General features: G+C 51.3%; 1 protein-coding gene and 1 long non-coding RNA gene across 22 annotated transcripts in view; one reads left to right on the forward strand and one right to left on the reverse strand.

Annotated features, from left to right (window-relative positions):
- The window catches only part of LOC130682574 (uncharacterized), a 252,916-nt gene that overhangs the window by 85,748 nt on the left and 150,139 nt on the right, over nt 1-17,029 (forward strand). The gene's annotated exons all lie outside the window — the stretch shown is intronic.
- DYSF (dysferlin) overlaps nt 1-17,029 on the reverse strand; it is a 224,339-nt gene that overhangs the window by 6,721 nt on the left and 200,589 nt on the right. For all 21 annotated transcript variants that reach the window (XM_036908364.2, XM_036908361.2, XM_036908363.2 and 18 more), the window contains 8 exons: nt 14,392-14,562; nt 13,572-13,714; nt 11,365-11,504; nt 10,065-10,153; nt 9,711-9,806; nt 9,184-9,325; nt 4,521-4,620; nt 132-310 (listed from right to left, as the gene is read on the reverse strand). In XM_036908364.2, coding sequence (XP_036764259.2) covers nt 132-310; nt 4,521-4,620; nt 9,184-9,325; nt 9,711-9,806; nt 10,065-10,153; nt 11,365-11,504; nt 13,572-13,714; nt 14,392-14,562 — 1,060 coding nt within the window. The remainder of the gene's footprint in view (nt 1-131; nt 311-4,520; nt 4,621-9,183; nt 9,326-9,710; nt 9,807-10,064; nt 10,154-11,364; nt 11,505-13,571; nt 13,715-14,391; nt 14,563-17,029) is intronic.

Raw genomic sequence — 17,029 nt, forward strand, 5'->3', positions numbered from 1 at the left:
AAGAAGGTGGGTGCCTTGGAACGCAGAGAGACTCGGGGTAGGAGAGAGGGAAAGTGATACGTATGCGCCCAGCGATCTTCACAGAAGCAGCCACGCCTGCACCTCCACTGGGCTGGAGGGAGCAGACTTACCCCCAGGGTCTTCCTCTCAGCCTCTTCTGCCATGCAGGGCCACCAGCCCTTCACTGTTTTCTGTTCAAATAGGGACACAAACCGCTGTGGGTGGAAAGTGTCATCCAGCTGGTCCAAGGAGCATTTCTCGGCTGTCTTGGCAGGCTTGGGCATGTGGTTGAGATCCAGCTGCAAGGAACCTGCGGCAGAGAGGGGTCCTTTGGCCGAGGGTTTCACTATCACTGCCAACCTAGGCTACTCTGGGCCTGGGCAGGTTCAAGGAACACTCACTGTACCTCTTCAGCATCTATCCATGGACTTAGCCATGGGTCGAATCCCCCAAATGCTCCATCTGCCCATCCACTGCCTTACCCCCTCTATCAGCTTCCCACCCATCTATTCATCCATATGCCCATTAACCTGCCTTTACCGAGTCACCTTAACAGTGCTTCCCACATGCACAACTATCCATCTCACTGTGTCATACAAACCTGTTCATTCAACCATTGTCTACATCCATCGATTTTTAAAATTATTTTTATTGTGGTAAAATACATATAAAATATGGCATTTTAACCACTTTTGAACGTATAATGCAGTGGCACTAATTATATGTACAGTGTCATGCAACCATCACTACCTATTTCCAAAAGCTTGTCATCCCCCCCAAATAGAAACTCTGTACCTATTCAGCAATAAAACCCCATTCCCCTCTCCTCTCAGCCCTTATAACCTTTAACCTATTTTCTGTCTCTATAAATTTGCCTATTGTAGATTTTTCATATAAGTAGAATCATAAAATATTTGTCCTTTTGAGTCTGGCTCACTTCACATGTTTAGCATGTTTTCCAGGTTCATCTATGTTGTAGTATTTATCAGTACTTCATTCCTTTTTTATGGCTGAGTAATATTCCATGGCATGGAGAGACTGAGTTTTATTTACCCACTGATCTGGTGATGAACACTTGGATTGTTTCCACCCTGTGGCTATTGGGAATAACACTTCAGTGACCATTGCCATACAAGTGTCTCAGTCCCCTTTCTCAATTCTTTTGAGCATATAACTAAGGGTAGAATTGCTTGGTCATGTGATAATTTCTACGTTTGGCTTTTTGAGGACCTGCCAAGCTGTTTTCCACAGCAGCTGCACCATTTTACATTCACACCATCAATGTACAAGCCTTCCAATTTCTCCACATCCTCTCCAGGACTTGTTATTTTCTATATTTTGTTTTTACGATTTTATAGCCATCCTAGTGGGTGCGATGTGGTATCTCACTGTGGTTCATCCACCAATTTTTTCATCTACCTACCTAGATATCCAAGCAGTCATCTTTCTATACTGTTTATTCCTCATCTATTTCATCTATTATCTCCCTGTATAGCTTCATCTATTTGGTTGAACCATATGAAAATGCTGGTATTCAACTATCTTTGACCTATAAAAGCAGCAATTTCATGTGGTTTCACCTAATCCAATCAAAACAACATTATGAAGTCAATGGGATTGGAGCATGGGTTATTGAATGGATTAAGTGAGAGAGAGAAATCTAAAAAATGTTTTCTGAGGCCAAATTAAAGAAATTCTTGAATACCATGCAAAGGAGATTAGATTTTTTCAGTGTGGAATGCTTGGTTACTGCAAGTATCCACTGATTCTATCTATTTTTCTAGTTTTCTTGCTTTCCACTTATCCGTTTGTCCTTCTTTCTACTTTGACTTAACTATCTACATCCCTTTACAGATTCCATTTGTTGAATGCTATATCTATCCATTTGCTCAACTCCATACCAGCATTCACCTATCTACATTCCCACATCTCTCTATCCCTCAAGTGTAATGAATGTTTATTTCCTATTTTAAATATGGTCCCAATATAATTTTAAGAAAAAATAGTATATTAAACCACATGTACACACACACACACACACACACACACACACACACACACAATTACCCCAGCATGAGCTATATAAAAGATTATAAGGAAACAGGATTATCTCTGGATGATGAGATCACAGATCTTAGTTATTACTTTTAAATTAATAAATATTCAAGTGAAGTGAAATGTGTGATGAAGAAATTACACATTATGAAGAAGGAAAAAATCTTGTAGAGTTAAATACAGTAGTTTTAATAGTTTTAGTTTTAAAAACAAAAGAGGAACCCATTTAATTTTATTTTGAGCACTGTTTTCTAATTCAGTAAAAATGCAGTCTTCTTTGTTTTTCTCTTTAAAATTAACTTTCTAAAGCTCCACCCCACAAAGGAAAGATAGGTTGATGCAAAAAAACTTTTTAATCTATAAACAAAAAAGACTCCATAAAAAATTTAAAAGCTGTTGAAAAAATGGGAGAAATTCTTTGTAATGTGGCCTTACTAGATAAAAGCTCTGAAAATCAATAATATATAAAAGATGAATATCCCAAAACCATGAAAAAGAAAAGCCCACTGGTAATATGGATAATAAATATTTTTAAAGTTCTACCATAAAACTAATGAGGAAATACAAATAAAAATAAAAACAAGTATCATATCGGCAATTTTTTTACAAGGTTAACACTGGTAGCAAAAGTTTAGGGAAAATCTCACCTTTATACAAACAGGGCATAGGTGGGAGTATAAAAATGTAAAACCTTTTTAGAGGACAATTGAACAAAATGTTTCAAAAACCATTAAATGTGTGAAGGCTAAAAATCTGTTTTTAGGGTTCAGTAATGATACACACAAAGGTTTCCAAGATGTGTGCCTAAGGGTGTCACTCATGCCAGACAACCTGGAGATGACCTGGGTACCCCATCAAGAGATTAGTTAGGCAGAGAAGGGTCCATCTGTATGCCAGAACATCAGGCAGGAATTAGGTACAATGATGCAGATAGAAATGTAGATAGGTAACTACCAACAGAAAGGATGTTTTTGAAATATTAAGTTTTCCCAGAAAACTGAGATATAAAACAGTACGTGTAATATAAACCCATTTTGCTACATTTATGTCATATGTGTACATATGTTTATATATGTATAAAATACACATATGTATGTTTGCTTATATGTGAAATAATACAGAAATTAGTGAAGGTTTATCTCTAGGTAATGAGATTATAATACATAGTAAAGGGAGGCATTGTTTCTATTTTCTAATTTTTTCTAATTTTTCTACAGGTATTTTGTATTCCAGAATAATAAGTAGTAAAAGTCTAATTTAATGCCATGGTTTTGACACCCTGAATCTTTGACAGTGAACACCTAGAGCGCTCCCAGCCCCTGGGGTGCAGGTGAGCAGGCGGGCGTGGCAGGGGACCTGCAGCCTTTTCCTCACCCCTACCTGAGCTGCTCCTCAGAACTTCCTGGCAGGCACCCAAGGGCTCAGCAAAGCCCAACTCACTTTTCTGCAATCAAGGACTCCCCCAAGGAGGGCGCCAGTGATTCCGCCAAGGCCACGCCCCTCCCAGGTGGCAAAGTGGAACGAAACTCAGCACCCCTGACTTCCCTGGCTGCCTTTCTCACAGATTCCCCCTTTTTATTACTATTATTTCAGTACAATGCAGCATATTAACCATTTTAAAGTACACAACTAAGTAGCTTTTAGTATATTCACAGAGCTGTGCAACCACCAGCACTACCTAATTCCAGAACATTTCCATCACCCCCCAAAGGAACACCATTCCCAGTAGCAGTCACTCTCCATTCCCACTGTCCCGTCTCCAGCCCCCCACAACTACAACCAACTTTGTGTCTCTATGGATTTGCCTACTGTGGACATTTCATACCAATGGGATCATACAGTGCTTGTCCTTCTGTGTTTGGCTTCTTTCACTTAGTATGTTTTCAAGGTTTATCCATGTTGTAGCATGCCTCAGTATTTCATGTCTTTCTATGGCTGAATAATATCCACTTGTATGGCTGGACCACATTTTCCAGGCTAACTGCTATAGTTGTGATGGGACTATTATCGCAGCAGTCTGGCCTTCTGGCCCAATATGATGCTGTCCTCCTCACCCCGTATCTCCCCCTATGAGAGCGCCGTCTTCACAGCATCCTGCTCCCCAGCTAGGGGTTCCAGCATGCTTCTCCCCAACCAGTATCCTGTCTGGGGGGATTGGGGGACAGCAGAGCACATGTGCACTACCTTCAACCTGTGCTTTCCTCTCTTCCTATCTGAGTCCTACCAGCCAACACTGGCCAGTGTGCAATGTCGCTGTGCTGCCAGGCCCACCCACTGGCCACTCTGATCTCTCTGCCACTGATCCGTGTCACAGACCTTACTCAGCACCGGGGACCGGCAACTCTGAGCTCCCTGAGGGCAGAAAGCAGGACTGCCGGCCCTCCCAAGAATGGCGCACACACACAGCAGGGGTTCTGAGTCAGCCCGCAGTTTGCGGAATGGTCCTGACTGGAAACAATGCTTACCCAGAAAGTCATCAAAGGAGAACCTGTCGTTGTCCCAGATCTGGAACACCACTCGGGCTGGGATTTTGCTCTCAGTCTTGTCCAGCCTCCAGAAAGCATCCTGGCCCCGAGGAGGAGCAGAGGAGGAAACAGGGAAGCAAGATTAGAGAAAGGTGGTGGTCCCTTCCAGCCTGGAAGGCTTCCTGTAGGAGGCGGTGATGTGGGACTTGCTTAGGGACTTGCCAGAGCCAGGTCTTGGTGGGAAGATTACTAAGGCCCACAGAGGACAGTGTTCAAGAGCCCAGGAAGTTACCATACAGTCTCGTTTCACATAAGGTGGCTTCACTAATCCTTCCAATTTAGTAGGTCAAGGTTCTCACTCCCACTTTACAGATGATGAAACAGGCTTGGAGAAGTTAAGAATTTGCCCAAGATCTGACAGCTAATAGTAATAATAGTAATATTGCACTTCTTTGTATCAGCCCTTTACCACTACGAACTCATTTACCCTTCCAACAACCTGTAAGGAAGATACTATCCTTACAGCTGAGGAAGCCAGAGCAACTAACTTGTCTGAGTCACACCACTGAGAGATGGCACACCAGGATGTCGCACACAGGCAGTCAGGTCCCAGAGCCCTGCTCTCACCACTAAATCCTGTCTGCCCATGTGATCCTGGGGACAGGGTGGGCTGCCTGGGAGCCGGGGGTTACCCCACGCCACCCTGACTGCTAGCAGAAGGATCCCTCTGACACTGCTGCAAGCAGCTGGCACGGGGAGGCAGCCACCCCAGCTCCTCCCTCACCACGCCAAGCCACCCCACCTTCACCTCCAAGAACATGCCCTGGGAAAAATCAAAAGCGAAGTTCACCACCCTGTTGCTCTACCCACCCCACTCCCCTCAGCCAGTCAGCCTGGACCAGCGCCGCCTTGAGCTTCTTCCGGCAGAGGCCTCGTGGGGTGGGGAGAGGGCATGCTGAAGCTCAGGCTCGCCCCTGGGTCTGACCACGCTCAACCCAAAGGGCTGTCACTGGGACTGTCACTCCCACTTGTCCTCTGTCCTCTCCCTGGAGCTTCTCCTCGGTGAGTGGCAAGGACAGAAAACATTCCGACCATCTCCCAGATGATGGGTGCCAGGCGCTGAATGCCAGGCCACAGCAGAGGCCGGACCAAGTCTCACGGGTGGGGAGACAGATCCATGGGAGCAGGGAACACTGCTGAATGAGCTCTGTACACACAGCCTTGCCCCCAGCCAGGGCTGTGCCTGCTGCATGGCCACCAGACACACAGAGCTTCTGAACCAAAGACCATGCATCCTTCAGCAATGGTCCCCTTGCAAAGCACCCGGCCACAGCCTAGACTGCTGCCTGGGTTGGTGAAAGGGCTCAGGTCCCCAGCTGGCCCCCGTCTGGTCCTCCCCCTCTTCCAGACCCCAGCCCTCCTGCAGGTGCCTCCCTCCTCTGGCGGGGCTTTTATGGCCAGCTCCGCAGGCCCGCCTGCACAGGCCGCCAGCATCCTCCATTCCTCTGGCCAGCCTGGTTTATGGGCTCAGTAATGAGCCAGAGGTTCAAACAGCCCCTGGTGGGAGCAGCTGGGCTGGGGCTCCAGCCTGGGGAATGGCCCCCCAGGTCCTACGCGCTCATTACACTCCTGGTCTGGGCCCTTTTACTAGCTGTTTATTTGCAGGGTGGGTGCCTGACGCACAGGCAGGCCCCAGTGGGTGTGCTGGGCTCCAGGTGGGGAGCCAGGCCAGGGCAACCAGCGGTGGTTCAAAGCCGCCGGATGAAAGGAGACGTTGTACTTTATGACAGTCTCGTCTGGTTAATGGGATCCCTGGAGGGCCTGCCTGCCAGAGGCCCTGAACCCCTCAGCAGAAGGCTGGCTCTGCAGCAGGACCGGGGCACCCAGAGGCTGTGTAGTGCCCCGCACTTCCCCACCCCACCCCCAGACTCGGTCCTTTGGCCCAGACCAGCTCCTTGGTGCCCCTCTGTGGGCAGAGCTCCCCCCGCATCCCAGAGTCCCTTCCGCCACAGAGGACCACTGGCTCTGCCTGAGTCAAGCCAGCTCCTCCCTCACTTCCCTGCTTGGCTTCAGAACCCCCTGGAGGTCAGAACCCCTTCCGACCTCTCCCACTCCTCGCTCCAGCCACCGTCTCCCAGCAGACACAATTTTTACCAAGCACAGTTCCCATGACTACACCCCTGCCCCCTCCCAGGTGTCTTTGCTGGACTGCTGGACTCTCCCTCCACTCCCCCGACCTTGGGAGGCCAGGGGCTGTACTGTGGGTCAGCCCAATTCTCTCCTTCTTCCTTGCCAGCCTATAATGCAGAGAAAAAAACTCCATCACTGCCAGAATGGAGCCACCTCCAATTCTTAACCAGCAACACCAACTGTGCCATCAGAACTTGCAGGTACCCCTTCTCTGTGCCTCCAATTAACTCCCCCTCTCCCTCTCTCCCACTCAGAATAACAGCTACTTCCAGCCTTTTCCATTTCTCTCAAATCACCTGCCACAGTGCCAGGAGATTCTCTCTCCTACTTTGCAGAAAAAAACGGAAGCCTCCTTCCTGCGACTCCTCGCCCACATCTCCACCAGATGCCCACCTCCTGTCTGAGAAGGCCAATCACACTTCGCGGCCTTCATTTCCCATCCGTGCCTAGCCCCTTGTAGGGCTTGGTGAGCCCCCAGATGGCGTGCACAACACCTCAGCCCTCCCTTCCCCCTTCCCGGCCCCTACCTCCCTCTGTCCACAGCAAAGTAAGGCAGCATTTCCTCTGTTACGGAAACAACCTGTGATAGATAAGCACCAAGCACACAGGCACACACCTTCAAACCCCCAATGGGGTGAGCTTGCCTTGGCTGCACAAAGCCCGAGGCAGTCACTGGACTCTGCTTCTGGCAGGCACTAGGCAGCAGTCTCTGGGTGAGAGAACTTCTTGAACCTTGTTTAACCCAATTTTCTTTCATTTGGTAGTTTCAAAGGTTCAGGGGAATATTTTGGTTTCCCTAAAGTGCAGATGATCCTGTGTACTGGGCTGGGAAGGGGTCATGCGGGAAGGATGGAATAAGAATTAGGAGGACCTGGGAGCCCCAGTGCATCAGGTAGTTCCCTTCCTGCAGCCACTCAGCCACTCAGGAAAGGAAGGGGCGTAACGGCAGCTCTGTGGCCTGAGCCTTGTGCCACCTCTGGAAGGAGAGCAGACCAGCAGAACTTGAACACCAGAGAGGCATTTACTCTATTGATCCAGAAAGCACCCCAAGGTGGGACACAGTGGTCAGAAGCTCCCCCCCAATGCAGGGTGGGCCTGCCCCCAAGCAGCTGTCCCTGCCTACAGCACCCTCTTGCCTGTGCTCTAGGGGCTGCTCCTAAGGGTGGGTGCACTGCCCCCAGGAAGGAGCCCACCTGCCTCGGGATCTACTCTTTCAAGAGAAGAGTTTATCATGAATGGAGCTGGAGGACATTATGCTCAGTGAAATAAGCCAGGTGGAGAAAGACAAGGGCCAAAGGATTTCCCTCATTTGTCGAGTATAACAACGAAGCCAAACTGAAGGAAGGAACAGCAGCAGACTCACAGACTCCAGGAAGGGACTAGTGGTTACCAAAGGGGAGGGGTGTGGGAGGGTGCATGGGGAGGGAGAAGGGGATCGTGGGGTATCATGATTGGTGCACGTGATGTGTGTGGGTCACAGGGAAGACAATGTAGCACAGAGAAGACAAGTAGTGATTCTGTGGCATCTTACCACACTGATGGACAGAGACTGCAATGGGGTACAGGGGGGGACTCGATATCATGGGTGAATGTAGTAACCACACTGTTTTTTCATGTGAAACCTTCATAAGAGTGTATATCAATGATATCTTAATAAAAATTTAAAAAGAAAGAGTTTATGCCCCAGATGAGACCTGGACTAGGAGGTGCTCAAACACGGGGAGCTGGGATCCCTGAACCCATCTCTCCCTTCGCACCAGGTGTCAGGTCTCTGCAGGTGCCTTCAGCCTAGGTGAGGGGAGGGAGGGAGAGGGAGGGGGACAGTGGCTGCAGGCCTGGAAGGGCAGAGCTTCTCCCAAGGAATGTCCAGCTTGGACAGTGACTCCAGATACCAGACACAGAAATGTGGGAAACTGGGTAGCAGGAGGGACTTAGCTAAGCCACACTCAATCCTATAAACAACCTGACAGATAGGCCAGGCTTGCCTCTTGGGAAGCTCTCCCTACAGGGCCTGCCCTACTGTCCCTATGATGGTCTTGCTGGGTTTCCCTACAAATGTCCTTTGCTCTGACCCCACGACCCTTCCTGCTGCTTGGTTAGTCTGGGGCAGAGCAAGGCAGGAGTTGGAGGATTCGGGCTCGGCCTCAGACCATGGCTGTGGCATGGGCAGGGGGTGGTTGTGGGGTGGCAGCAGTGCTGATGACAGCGACAAGGGTAAATGTGGAAGGACAGGGCGGGCATGGAGATGGTGGTGGTGGCCTTGGCAGTAAGGGGAGCAGTGCTAGAAGCTGTAGTAGTGGCATGGTGATGGGGACAATGGTGGTGATGACAGGGCAGTGGTGGTCATCATGCGGTGATGGCTGTGGTGACCCCTACAGTGCAGGGCAGAGGTGAGGGTATGACAGTGTGGCAGTGACTGGTAGTGTGGTCACACTGGCATTAGAAAGCCCCTGGGGATGGGAAGGACATTCACCTTCTTGGAGATGGTGCAGACTTGCTCAGCTGGCAGGTAATCAAAGGGGAAAATGAACCTCCAGTTAAAGTTGCCCTCTCCTCCCAGGGACCGATAATGCACATCTGTCTTTTGCTTGTGTTCTTCAAAGCCAACCATCCAACTAGACATAGACATTTTAGATTACATTTTTGGTTAAGGTTTCAATCACAATATGCATCAACTTAGGCAAATGAGGAATTAAGAAGTAAGTGAACTAAAGAAATCTCCATGATGTACCAAATGTGCCATAAATTTTAAAACATTGCTACTTCCCTCTTGAGGGATAGCCTCAAACCTTGTAAGTTCAACCCAAAGGTTAACATAGAAGGAACCAGGTGTGGGGACAACTCCCCTGAGGCAGAGACCACCCCCATTTGACCCTTCTTCCTTTCTTGTTCTCCCCCCTCCCTAGACCAGAGCTCCCCCTTCGCCCTGGGCACCTCCCCAGAGGGGGCAGGGGCAGTGCCATGGGGGTGGGACAGGAGGGAGGAAGGATGACTCCTCACCCTTTCACGTAAATATCGCTCATCTTCTCCCCGGTGATGCTGAGGTCATCCAGGATCACATCCTTGGTGTTCCAGATAATGCAACGCAGGAAAAACCTGCAAAGAAGAATGACTCAAATCCATGTGGATCACCCACCAAAGGGTGTTCCTTGACAGAGAAGCCAAGAAGCTGGGTCACCCACAAAGATCTGGTGCTCGGCTGGCTGGACCCTTGGCCAGGCCCACACAGAGGCAGCACCCTGCATCCTGAGTGGCCGAAAGCCTGGCCCAAGGGTGACCTGCTGGTTCCACCAGCACTGGCTGCAACCATCCCACCACCCTGCTCAGCTCCAGCCTGTGGCTGGGGAGGGTCACCTTTTGGCTCTCCGTGGGGTGATGTTGAAGGGAGGTCCAGGTCGCCCCAGGGCCTTTGGAAATAGGTCGATCCACATCTGCAGCTTCCCCTGAGGAAACAAGACCCTGTTCTCACCCCATCCTTTTCATTCAGCCAACACTTATGACCTCCTGCTCTGTGCCAGATACCTCAGGCACAGAACAGAGAAAACCCAGGCCCTGCCCTGGAGAGGCTCACCACCCCACAGGGGAGGTGCCCGTAAAGGGACTACAGGGCCCACTGAAGAGGCGAGCCCACTGCCCTACAGGCCAATCATGTGGGCCTGTGCCTGGGGGCCAAGGGTCAGGGCAGGCTTCTCAGAGACAGGGAGTCTCGGGGTGCCAGATGGAAAAGGGAGAAGGGTACTACCAGTGAAGAGAATGGTATAGGCAAAGCCATGGGGGGCCAGGCGGCATGCTTTAGTCCCAGGGGCCTCACAGGATCTCCACGACAGGAAACCACTCAACTCGCCACCCTTCAGCCCCTTCCCTCTCACAAGCAGGTATTTTTCTGCTCCCATCTTACAGAAGAAGGAGCAGAGACTGAAGTAAGTTATTCAGGGCACATAGCCAGAGAATGAGAGGGCTGATGCGTCAGCACCCACTGTGCCACTGCGGGAGCTGGTGGCCACATGGCCAAGGGGAGGAGAGCCCAGTTCCAAACAGCAGAAATGATGTCCTCTGCATGTCCGCGCAGGCACCTTCACAGCTGCCTCAGCCCTTCTCTGCCTATAACCTTTTCTCACCTCCTCCTCCGCCTCCAAAATCCACCCAGCTCACCTGCTCCAGGACACCTCCCCAGTCTCAGCCCCAGGCCTGCCATCCCTCTGCATGGGAGGGTGCCCTTGGCCCTCCTGATGACTGCCCTCTCTGGGGCTGCCACTCTGTCATAGGGTGCTAGTCACCCTGTCTGAACTACCCCCTACAGCCCAGAACAGAGCCGGCCAACAGGGGGGTCACTGACCAGTGGCTGAGGAGGTCACCCTGAGGCCAGGCTGGTTTTGGAATGACTCGTGGGAAGCCATGGTCCAGCCCACACAGGATGAGGAAGCGGCACAGGCTCATTCCTCCGGCCCTGAGGGCTGCTGGTAGCCAGGGGAGGCCAGGCCCAAGGGCGGCCCTTGTGGGCCGCCAATGGTAACCACTCAGACTGTGGAGCAACACCAACAAGGGGCTGGCCAAATCCTGAGGTCCCTGATGGGGGCTCTGGGGTCCCTGTGCTATCCTGGGGCAGGGCTAGCTGGGGCTCAAGGGCTCTGGGGCCTGAGGCTCAACATCCTACCTGCTCGATGTCTGGCTGCAGGGGGCTGTAGAGGGGCCGGGACTCCACGTGTTCGGGGACCAGGCCCTGCTGCTGGAGGACGTGCAGGGCCAGACGCTCTTCCACTGGGCCCAGGTGTGGGTTCAGGACCCTGCCAGCCTCTGCCCCAGAGAGAAGACATATTGCTGGGGCTGAGTGGGCAAGAGATGGTAGGGCTGCCTGGGCCTCAGGAAACCCTTATGCCCTGCAGCCTCACCCCAACCCAGACACACTCCCTCTGCTCCTCACATCACATCTCACTCTGTTGAGGAAATCGCACCATCCACAGGCTAAAGGCTTGAAGTTCAGATTCTCTGTTGCTTTTGCTATCACTTCTTCTAAGCCTCTTCTGTAAAGTGCTTCTTCATCTTATCCACCAACACAAATCCTCCCCTGCTGCCAAAGCCCACCCCTTCCAGGAAGCCCTTCCTGACAACCCCCAACTCTGAGCCTCAGTAACCTCTACCTCCAGATCAGGCATCTAAGTGCTCTTAATATTATTCTCTGGCTCATGCAATCTGTTCTATTAGTAGCAGTAGCAAAAATAATAGTACTAAAGGGAAACAGTTATAAACCAGGAGCCAGGCACTGTTGTTCAGATATTAACAAGCTCTGTCCTCATAATAAGTGTGGAAGGTTAGTGCTGTTACTATCCCCATTTTACAGATGACAGATATGAAGCACAGAGCAGTCACACAACTGGTCTACAGGACAGCTGAGATCGTACACTTGTGTAGGAAAGGTGAGTATGGACACCACCTTTTCCCCCCTCATGCTTCCAGGTACAGCTCCTACCTGCCAGGGGGTGAGCCAAGCACTGGTGCTGTGAATGTAGTGAGGACACAGGGGCTATTCTGACCCTGACAAGCTGGTCAACCAGCCAGTAACATGAACTTAGAGTCCCATGACAGAGACCTTGACTGGAGGTAGGAGGGTCCCCATGTGTGTACACACACACACACACTCATACAGGTGTGTGCGCTCAGGTATGCCATGTTCACCAGCACAGACTCTCACACACATACACACGGTCCTCCCGCAAACCTGCCCTGCCCACTTTAATAGGTGCCACAAAGGAAGCAGTATGGCATCCCAGAGGACCACTGGGCCAGGAATCTGGTTCTTCTGCTCCTAACCAGCTAGGTGGTTTGGGGCAGGTCATTAACCACTCTCGGCCTCAACAGCCTTATCTGCAAAGATAGGCAGATGCTGGGCCTCACCATCTCTAGCTCTCTGGTTTTCCTTTTCTATGAATTTATGACCATGAGGGGGTCCCTGTGCTAAAGCTAAAGAGACTAGTGGAAGGAAATGAGACCACCCCTAAAACAGATGCACGTTCTATAGGAAAAGAGAATGGGGGCGGGCTTAGTGCCTAATAGAGAGGAGCTGGCTCAGCCATGACTTAGGAAAGTCAGAAAAACAGAACGAGGAGGAGGAGGGGGATTGGGAGAGGGGGGAATCAAAGCCAGCATTCCCTTTTTATAACCTCAGCACCAGCTCCAACATCAAACATCTCTGAAACCAGCAGGAGGCAAAGGGCCAGCTGGGCCTGTAAACACCTCTGGGGGGACTGGGCTGCTCAGGGTGGGCAGTGCAGGCCTGTGGGCATCTCAGACACACAGGACACATGTGGTGGGATTCTCAGGCATAAACATTAGCAGACCCGGGGCCAAGGGCAGGGGCTACAGAGCTTCCTGCCTGCCCTATGGATGATTTAGAAGCAGGAGCGGTGAGTCGGGGGCTCAGAGGGTACCTTCAGGTAAAGCTGGCAGGTACTGTGATTCAAGTAGAGAACTGTTTCCAGAGGTGGGCTAAACCCTAAACTCAGACGACAGAGTCTGACCACCTAAAGCCAGCAGCACACTGATCCTAACCATGTCTTTCACCCTGGCTTCACACTCACCTCTCATCTTGCCCTCAGATGGGCCCCACCCTGGCCTTGGCCTGAGCTCTGACCTTGGCCCCACCCCGACCCTTGACCTCTAATTTCCACAATGGAATCACAGGTAAGTACTTGTCCCCAAAGTACCAAGCACAAATTTAGTCCATCTGTGCTGTCCCGGAGAGATCCACCACCCCTGCTGAGGGGCGTAAGGTCCAGCTGGGCCCTTTATGATGGGAGGGCGCTGACTGGGAAGGAGGAGGAAAAGGGGAGCCCACCATGGTTTCGGGGTCACGTGGCAGCTCACCTATCTCTTCGAGAATGTATTCTTTATCCTGAAACACCACACGGTCTGTCCGGTACACAGGGGCCTTGACTCTGTGCTGCTGGCAGAAGAGGTGGAGGAGCTGAGATGGGCGCAGCTGGTCCCTCCACTGGTTCGGTCCAGAGCTGAGGCCCAAACACAAAGGTGAGACAACTCAGGACACGGACGGGGCAGCTGGTGTGCAGCCCTGGTGCCCCACGCACAGCATTGCCCACCCTTCCCTTGTACAGCAGGCGCCCTATGTGATCACTCACCATGATGGGATTCCCATCTGACAGACAGAGAACAGAGGCCCGGAGACAACCAACTTGTTTAAATACATTCAGAATCGGAACTTAGATGTTTCCAATTTCCAGATTCAGAGAATCAGACCCAAACAAGACCTAAGTTGGCAGGAAGTGGCAGGGGCTGTCCACACAGAAGTTCACCTGACCTAACCCCCTTTGGGCGCAGCTGGGGCTCATGTGTCCCACTGTCTGGCTCCCTTCTCCTTTCCTTCCTTCCCTCTCTTTCCCCCTACAGGCCCTCAGTGGTGCTTTAAGGAGAACTGGTTTATAACAACATGATGAAGAGCCAGGTTCTTAGGGTCAGCCAAACAGGTTCAAATCCTAATCCCACAACTCACAAGCCGTAACATCTCTGGGCCTCAGTTTCCTTATCTGTAGAGTGGGGAGAAGACCCCAGCTGGGTTGAGTGAGGAAATGCCTGTGAGGTGCTTAGCCCGGGGCTGGCACACATGGAGTGCTCAGTGTTCAGGGGGTGGGATTGTTATCAGAGAATCAGCCAGCCCCCGAGCACCTACACACAGTAGGTCTGCGGGAGTCCACAGCGAGCCCCAAACTTGGACAGCAGCCTGTCCTCCAGGTCGATGACCGTCTCTCCGATCTTTTCATCCTTGGAGAGGAGGTCATAGTCATAGAGAGTAATCTTCAAGTCCTTCTCCAGAGGCAGAGTGCAGGTCAGCTCAAACATCCTGCGGGAGGCCCAAGACAGATGTCAGGACTCGGGCCAGCCCCCTGATGTTGATGGGCACAGCAGGAACTCAAGGGAGGGCAGGACAAGAGCAGGGGCTTAGAAGCCACCTTGGCCCTCTCCTCCCCTCCCAGGAGTGGCCCTGGAGTCACCCCCAAGCCCCCACCGGCCTCCTGTAACTCTTAAAGCACACCACCCACAGTGCTCTACTGGCACTGGGCTTCTCTGAGTGTGTGTGTGTGTCCGTGTTTGTGTGCACATGCACAAATAATCTAGGCTGGGCATAGAGCAGGTGCCTGCCTGATGGACCACAGGATGAATGAATGGATGAATGAGAACAGAAAATTTAAACTGAAGCTTCTGCCAGGACACCAGAAGACAAGACATGTGAAGGCGCCAGAGCTCTGGTCTACCAAGGGGATGGCCTGGACTCAATTCCGGGACTCCTGGGGCTTCAGGCCTACTTCTTGAGTAGGATGGAGAGAGGATCTGTGAAGAGATGTCTTTGTAGAGAGCTCCCACTGCACTCTGAGATCCCCACCCCCCACGGAGGTCAAATGTAGACATGTCCCTTTTCCCCTGTAGGTAGGAGACATTGCCTGGCACCCAAGTCACACTCAGGGAAGTGCAGCACCGGGGGCAGAGATGGGGAGAGACAGGCAGAGAGAGGCCACATTTGTCAGGAGCTGCACTACCCCCATCCTGGCTGGCCATTGCAAGGCCAGACTGGAGAACGCAGCCACTCTGAGTCCTACCCTGTGGGACCTGGGGCTCCAACCTGAGAAGCTGCAGAGGCCCACCTGAGAGCCAGGGGGTGGGGGCCACCAGCTAGAGGGACACACCTTGGAGCTACAGTGCGAGGGCTCAGAGAGGCTTTCTGCAAAGCACGCACAAGAAAGTAAGTCAGCTTTAAACATCTGCCATGCAGAGGGTATCCGGACAACAGGGAAAGTGGGCACATGAGGTGGGGCCCCTCCTCTCATAGGGGCTCCCCTAGTCCTGGCCCTGCACCAGTCAGAACCTTGGTGATTGCGGGGGTGGGGGAGGGTGGACACTAGACAGGGAAGGGAGAGAGGCAAAGCCCCTCCTTCTGTCACAGGCAGATCCACACACTGTACCCAAAGCAGACCCAGCCAGGAGAGGGGGTAACTGCCCCAGGGCCTCCACTCAGGGCTCAGGATTATACATGAACGGCATTCTGGTTACCAACTTGAGACTGTGGGTTTGTGACAAAGTGGGTTGCCTGCCCCACTCTGCGCTTAGGGAATGAGGAGGTAACCCCCAGAGAACACACAGCTGCGGGATACTGACAGACAAGGTCGTGTTTCAGTTACATCCCCTGAGTTGTACTTATTCAACACATGGGTTCTAGAGGAGTTTCTGCTGAGGGAGACCGAAAACCACAGGCAAAACAGCTGGGCCATGACCTGGAGGAGATGGTGAAATGGAGCGGGAGGGATGTGCTTCCACACTCACTTCCCCGCCCTGCCCTGGGTGCTGACCCCGCATGTCTATTGTGGAACAGGCCCGATCTGTTGTCTGCTCACCAGTAGCCTGTGGCCCCATGCCAACCACTAGAGCTCACCAAACAGAGCTCCCAGCCACCCTCTTCCCTGTGGCCCTTCCCTCCAATTCCAGCTTGCTGGAGGCTCACCACCAGCCAGGAATGTTCCACTTCCAAAAACTGTAGCCGCCCTTTCCCCCCAGCAGACTGACTGAGTCCTTGCTACAGGCTGAGCGACCACGGCTAACCCGATGGATACTGGCTTATGAATCCAACGAGTCACTTAATATCCAAACACCACGTGCCTTCTCATAAAGGTGCTAGAGAAATAGCCACCGACCCCCCTGCGTTTCTCTCTCCAGCCTGACCTGAGTGAGCTCACATCCAAATAGCAAGTGGTTCAGGAGGCCTGGGAACCACTCCCAGGCAATAGGCACTGGTCCTTCCTCTCCTTGTTCTTAGACTTCAAGAAGCATTTTACTGTCTTGAGTCCACACTCCTTCCTCTATCTACCCGCCAGAGATGAAATGTAACAATAAGAACAATTACAAAATGCAAGGTAGGGTCCTGGATTAGGTCCTGGAACAGTAGAAGGACATTAGTGGGAAAGTTGGCAACATCCTAATAAAGTCTAGAGCTTAGTAAACAGCAGTGCACCAATCAATCTCTTAGTTTTGACAAATGTACCGTGGTTAGGTGAGATGTTCATGGTGGGGGAAATGGAGTGAAGGGTATATGGAAACTATCTTTGTAACTTTTCTGTAAATCTAAAATCATTCCAAGTAAAAGTTAATCTAAAAAAATAATTAGCAAATGCATGCTGTGGGTTTCCATTTAGATTTCTGATCTTTTGAGGGAATTGTTTCTGTGTTTAACTAGGAGCTCTTGCCAGGACTCAGGCCTTTAGCACATAATGAAAAGCCAGCTGAGGTTAGAGTCCCACAGACATGCAAGATTGAGGGAA

The sequence above is a fragment of the Manis pentadactyla genome, chromosome 2, assembly GCF_030020395.1.
Source record: "Manis pentadactyla isolate mManPen7 chromosome 2, mManPen7.hap1, whole genome shotgun sequence".
In the NCBI taxonomy this organism is placed as follows: Eukaryota; Metazoa; Chordata; class Mammalia; order Pholidota; family Manidae; genus Manis; species Manis pentadactyla.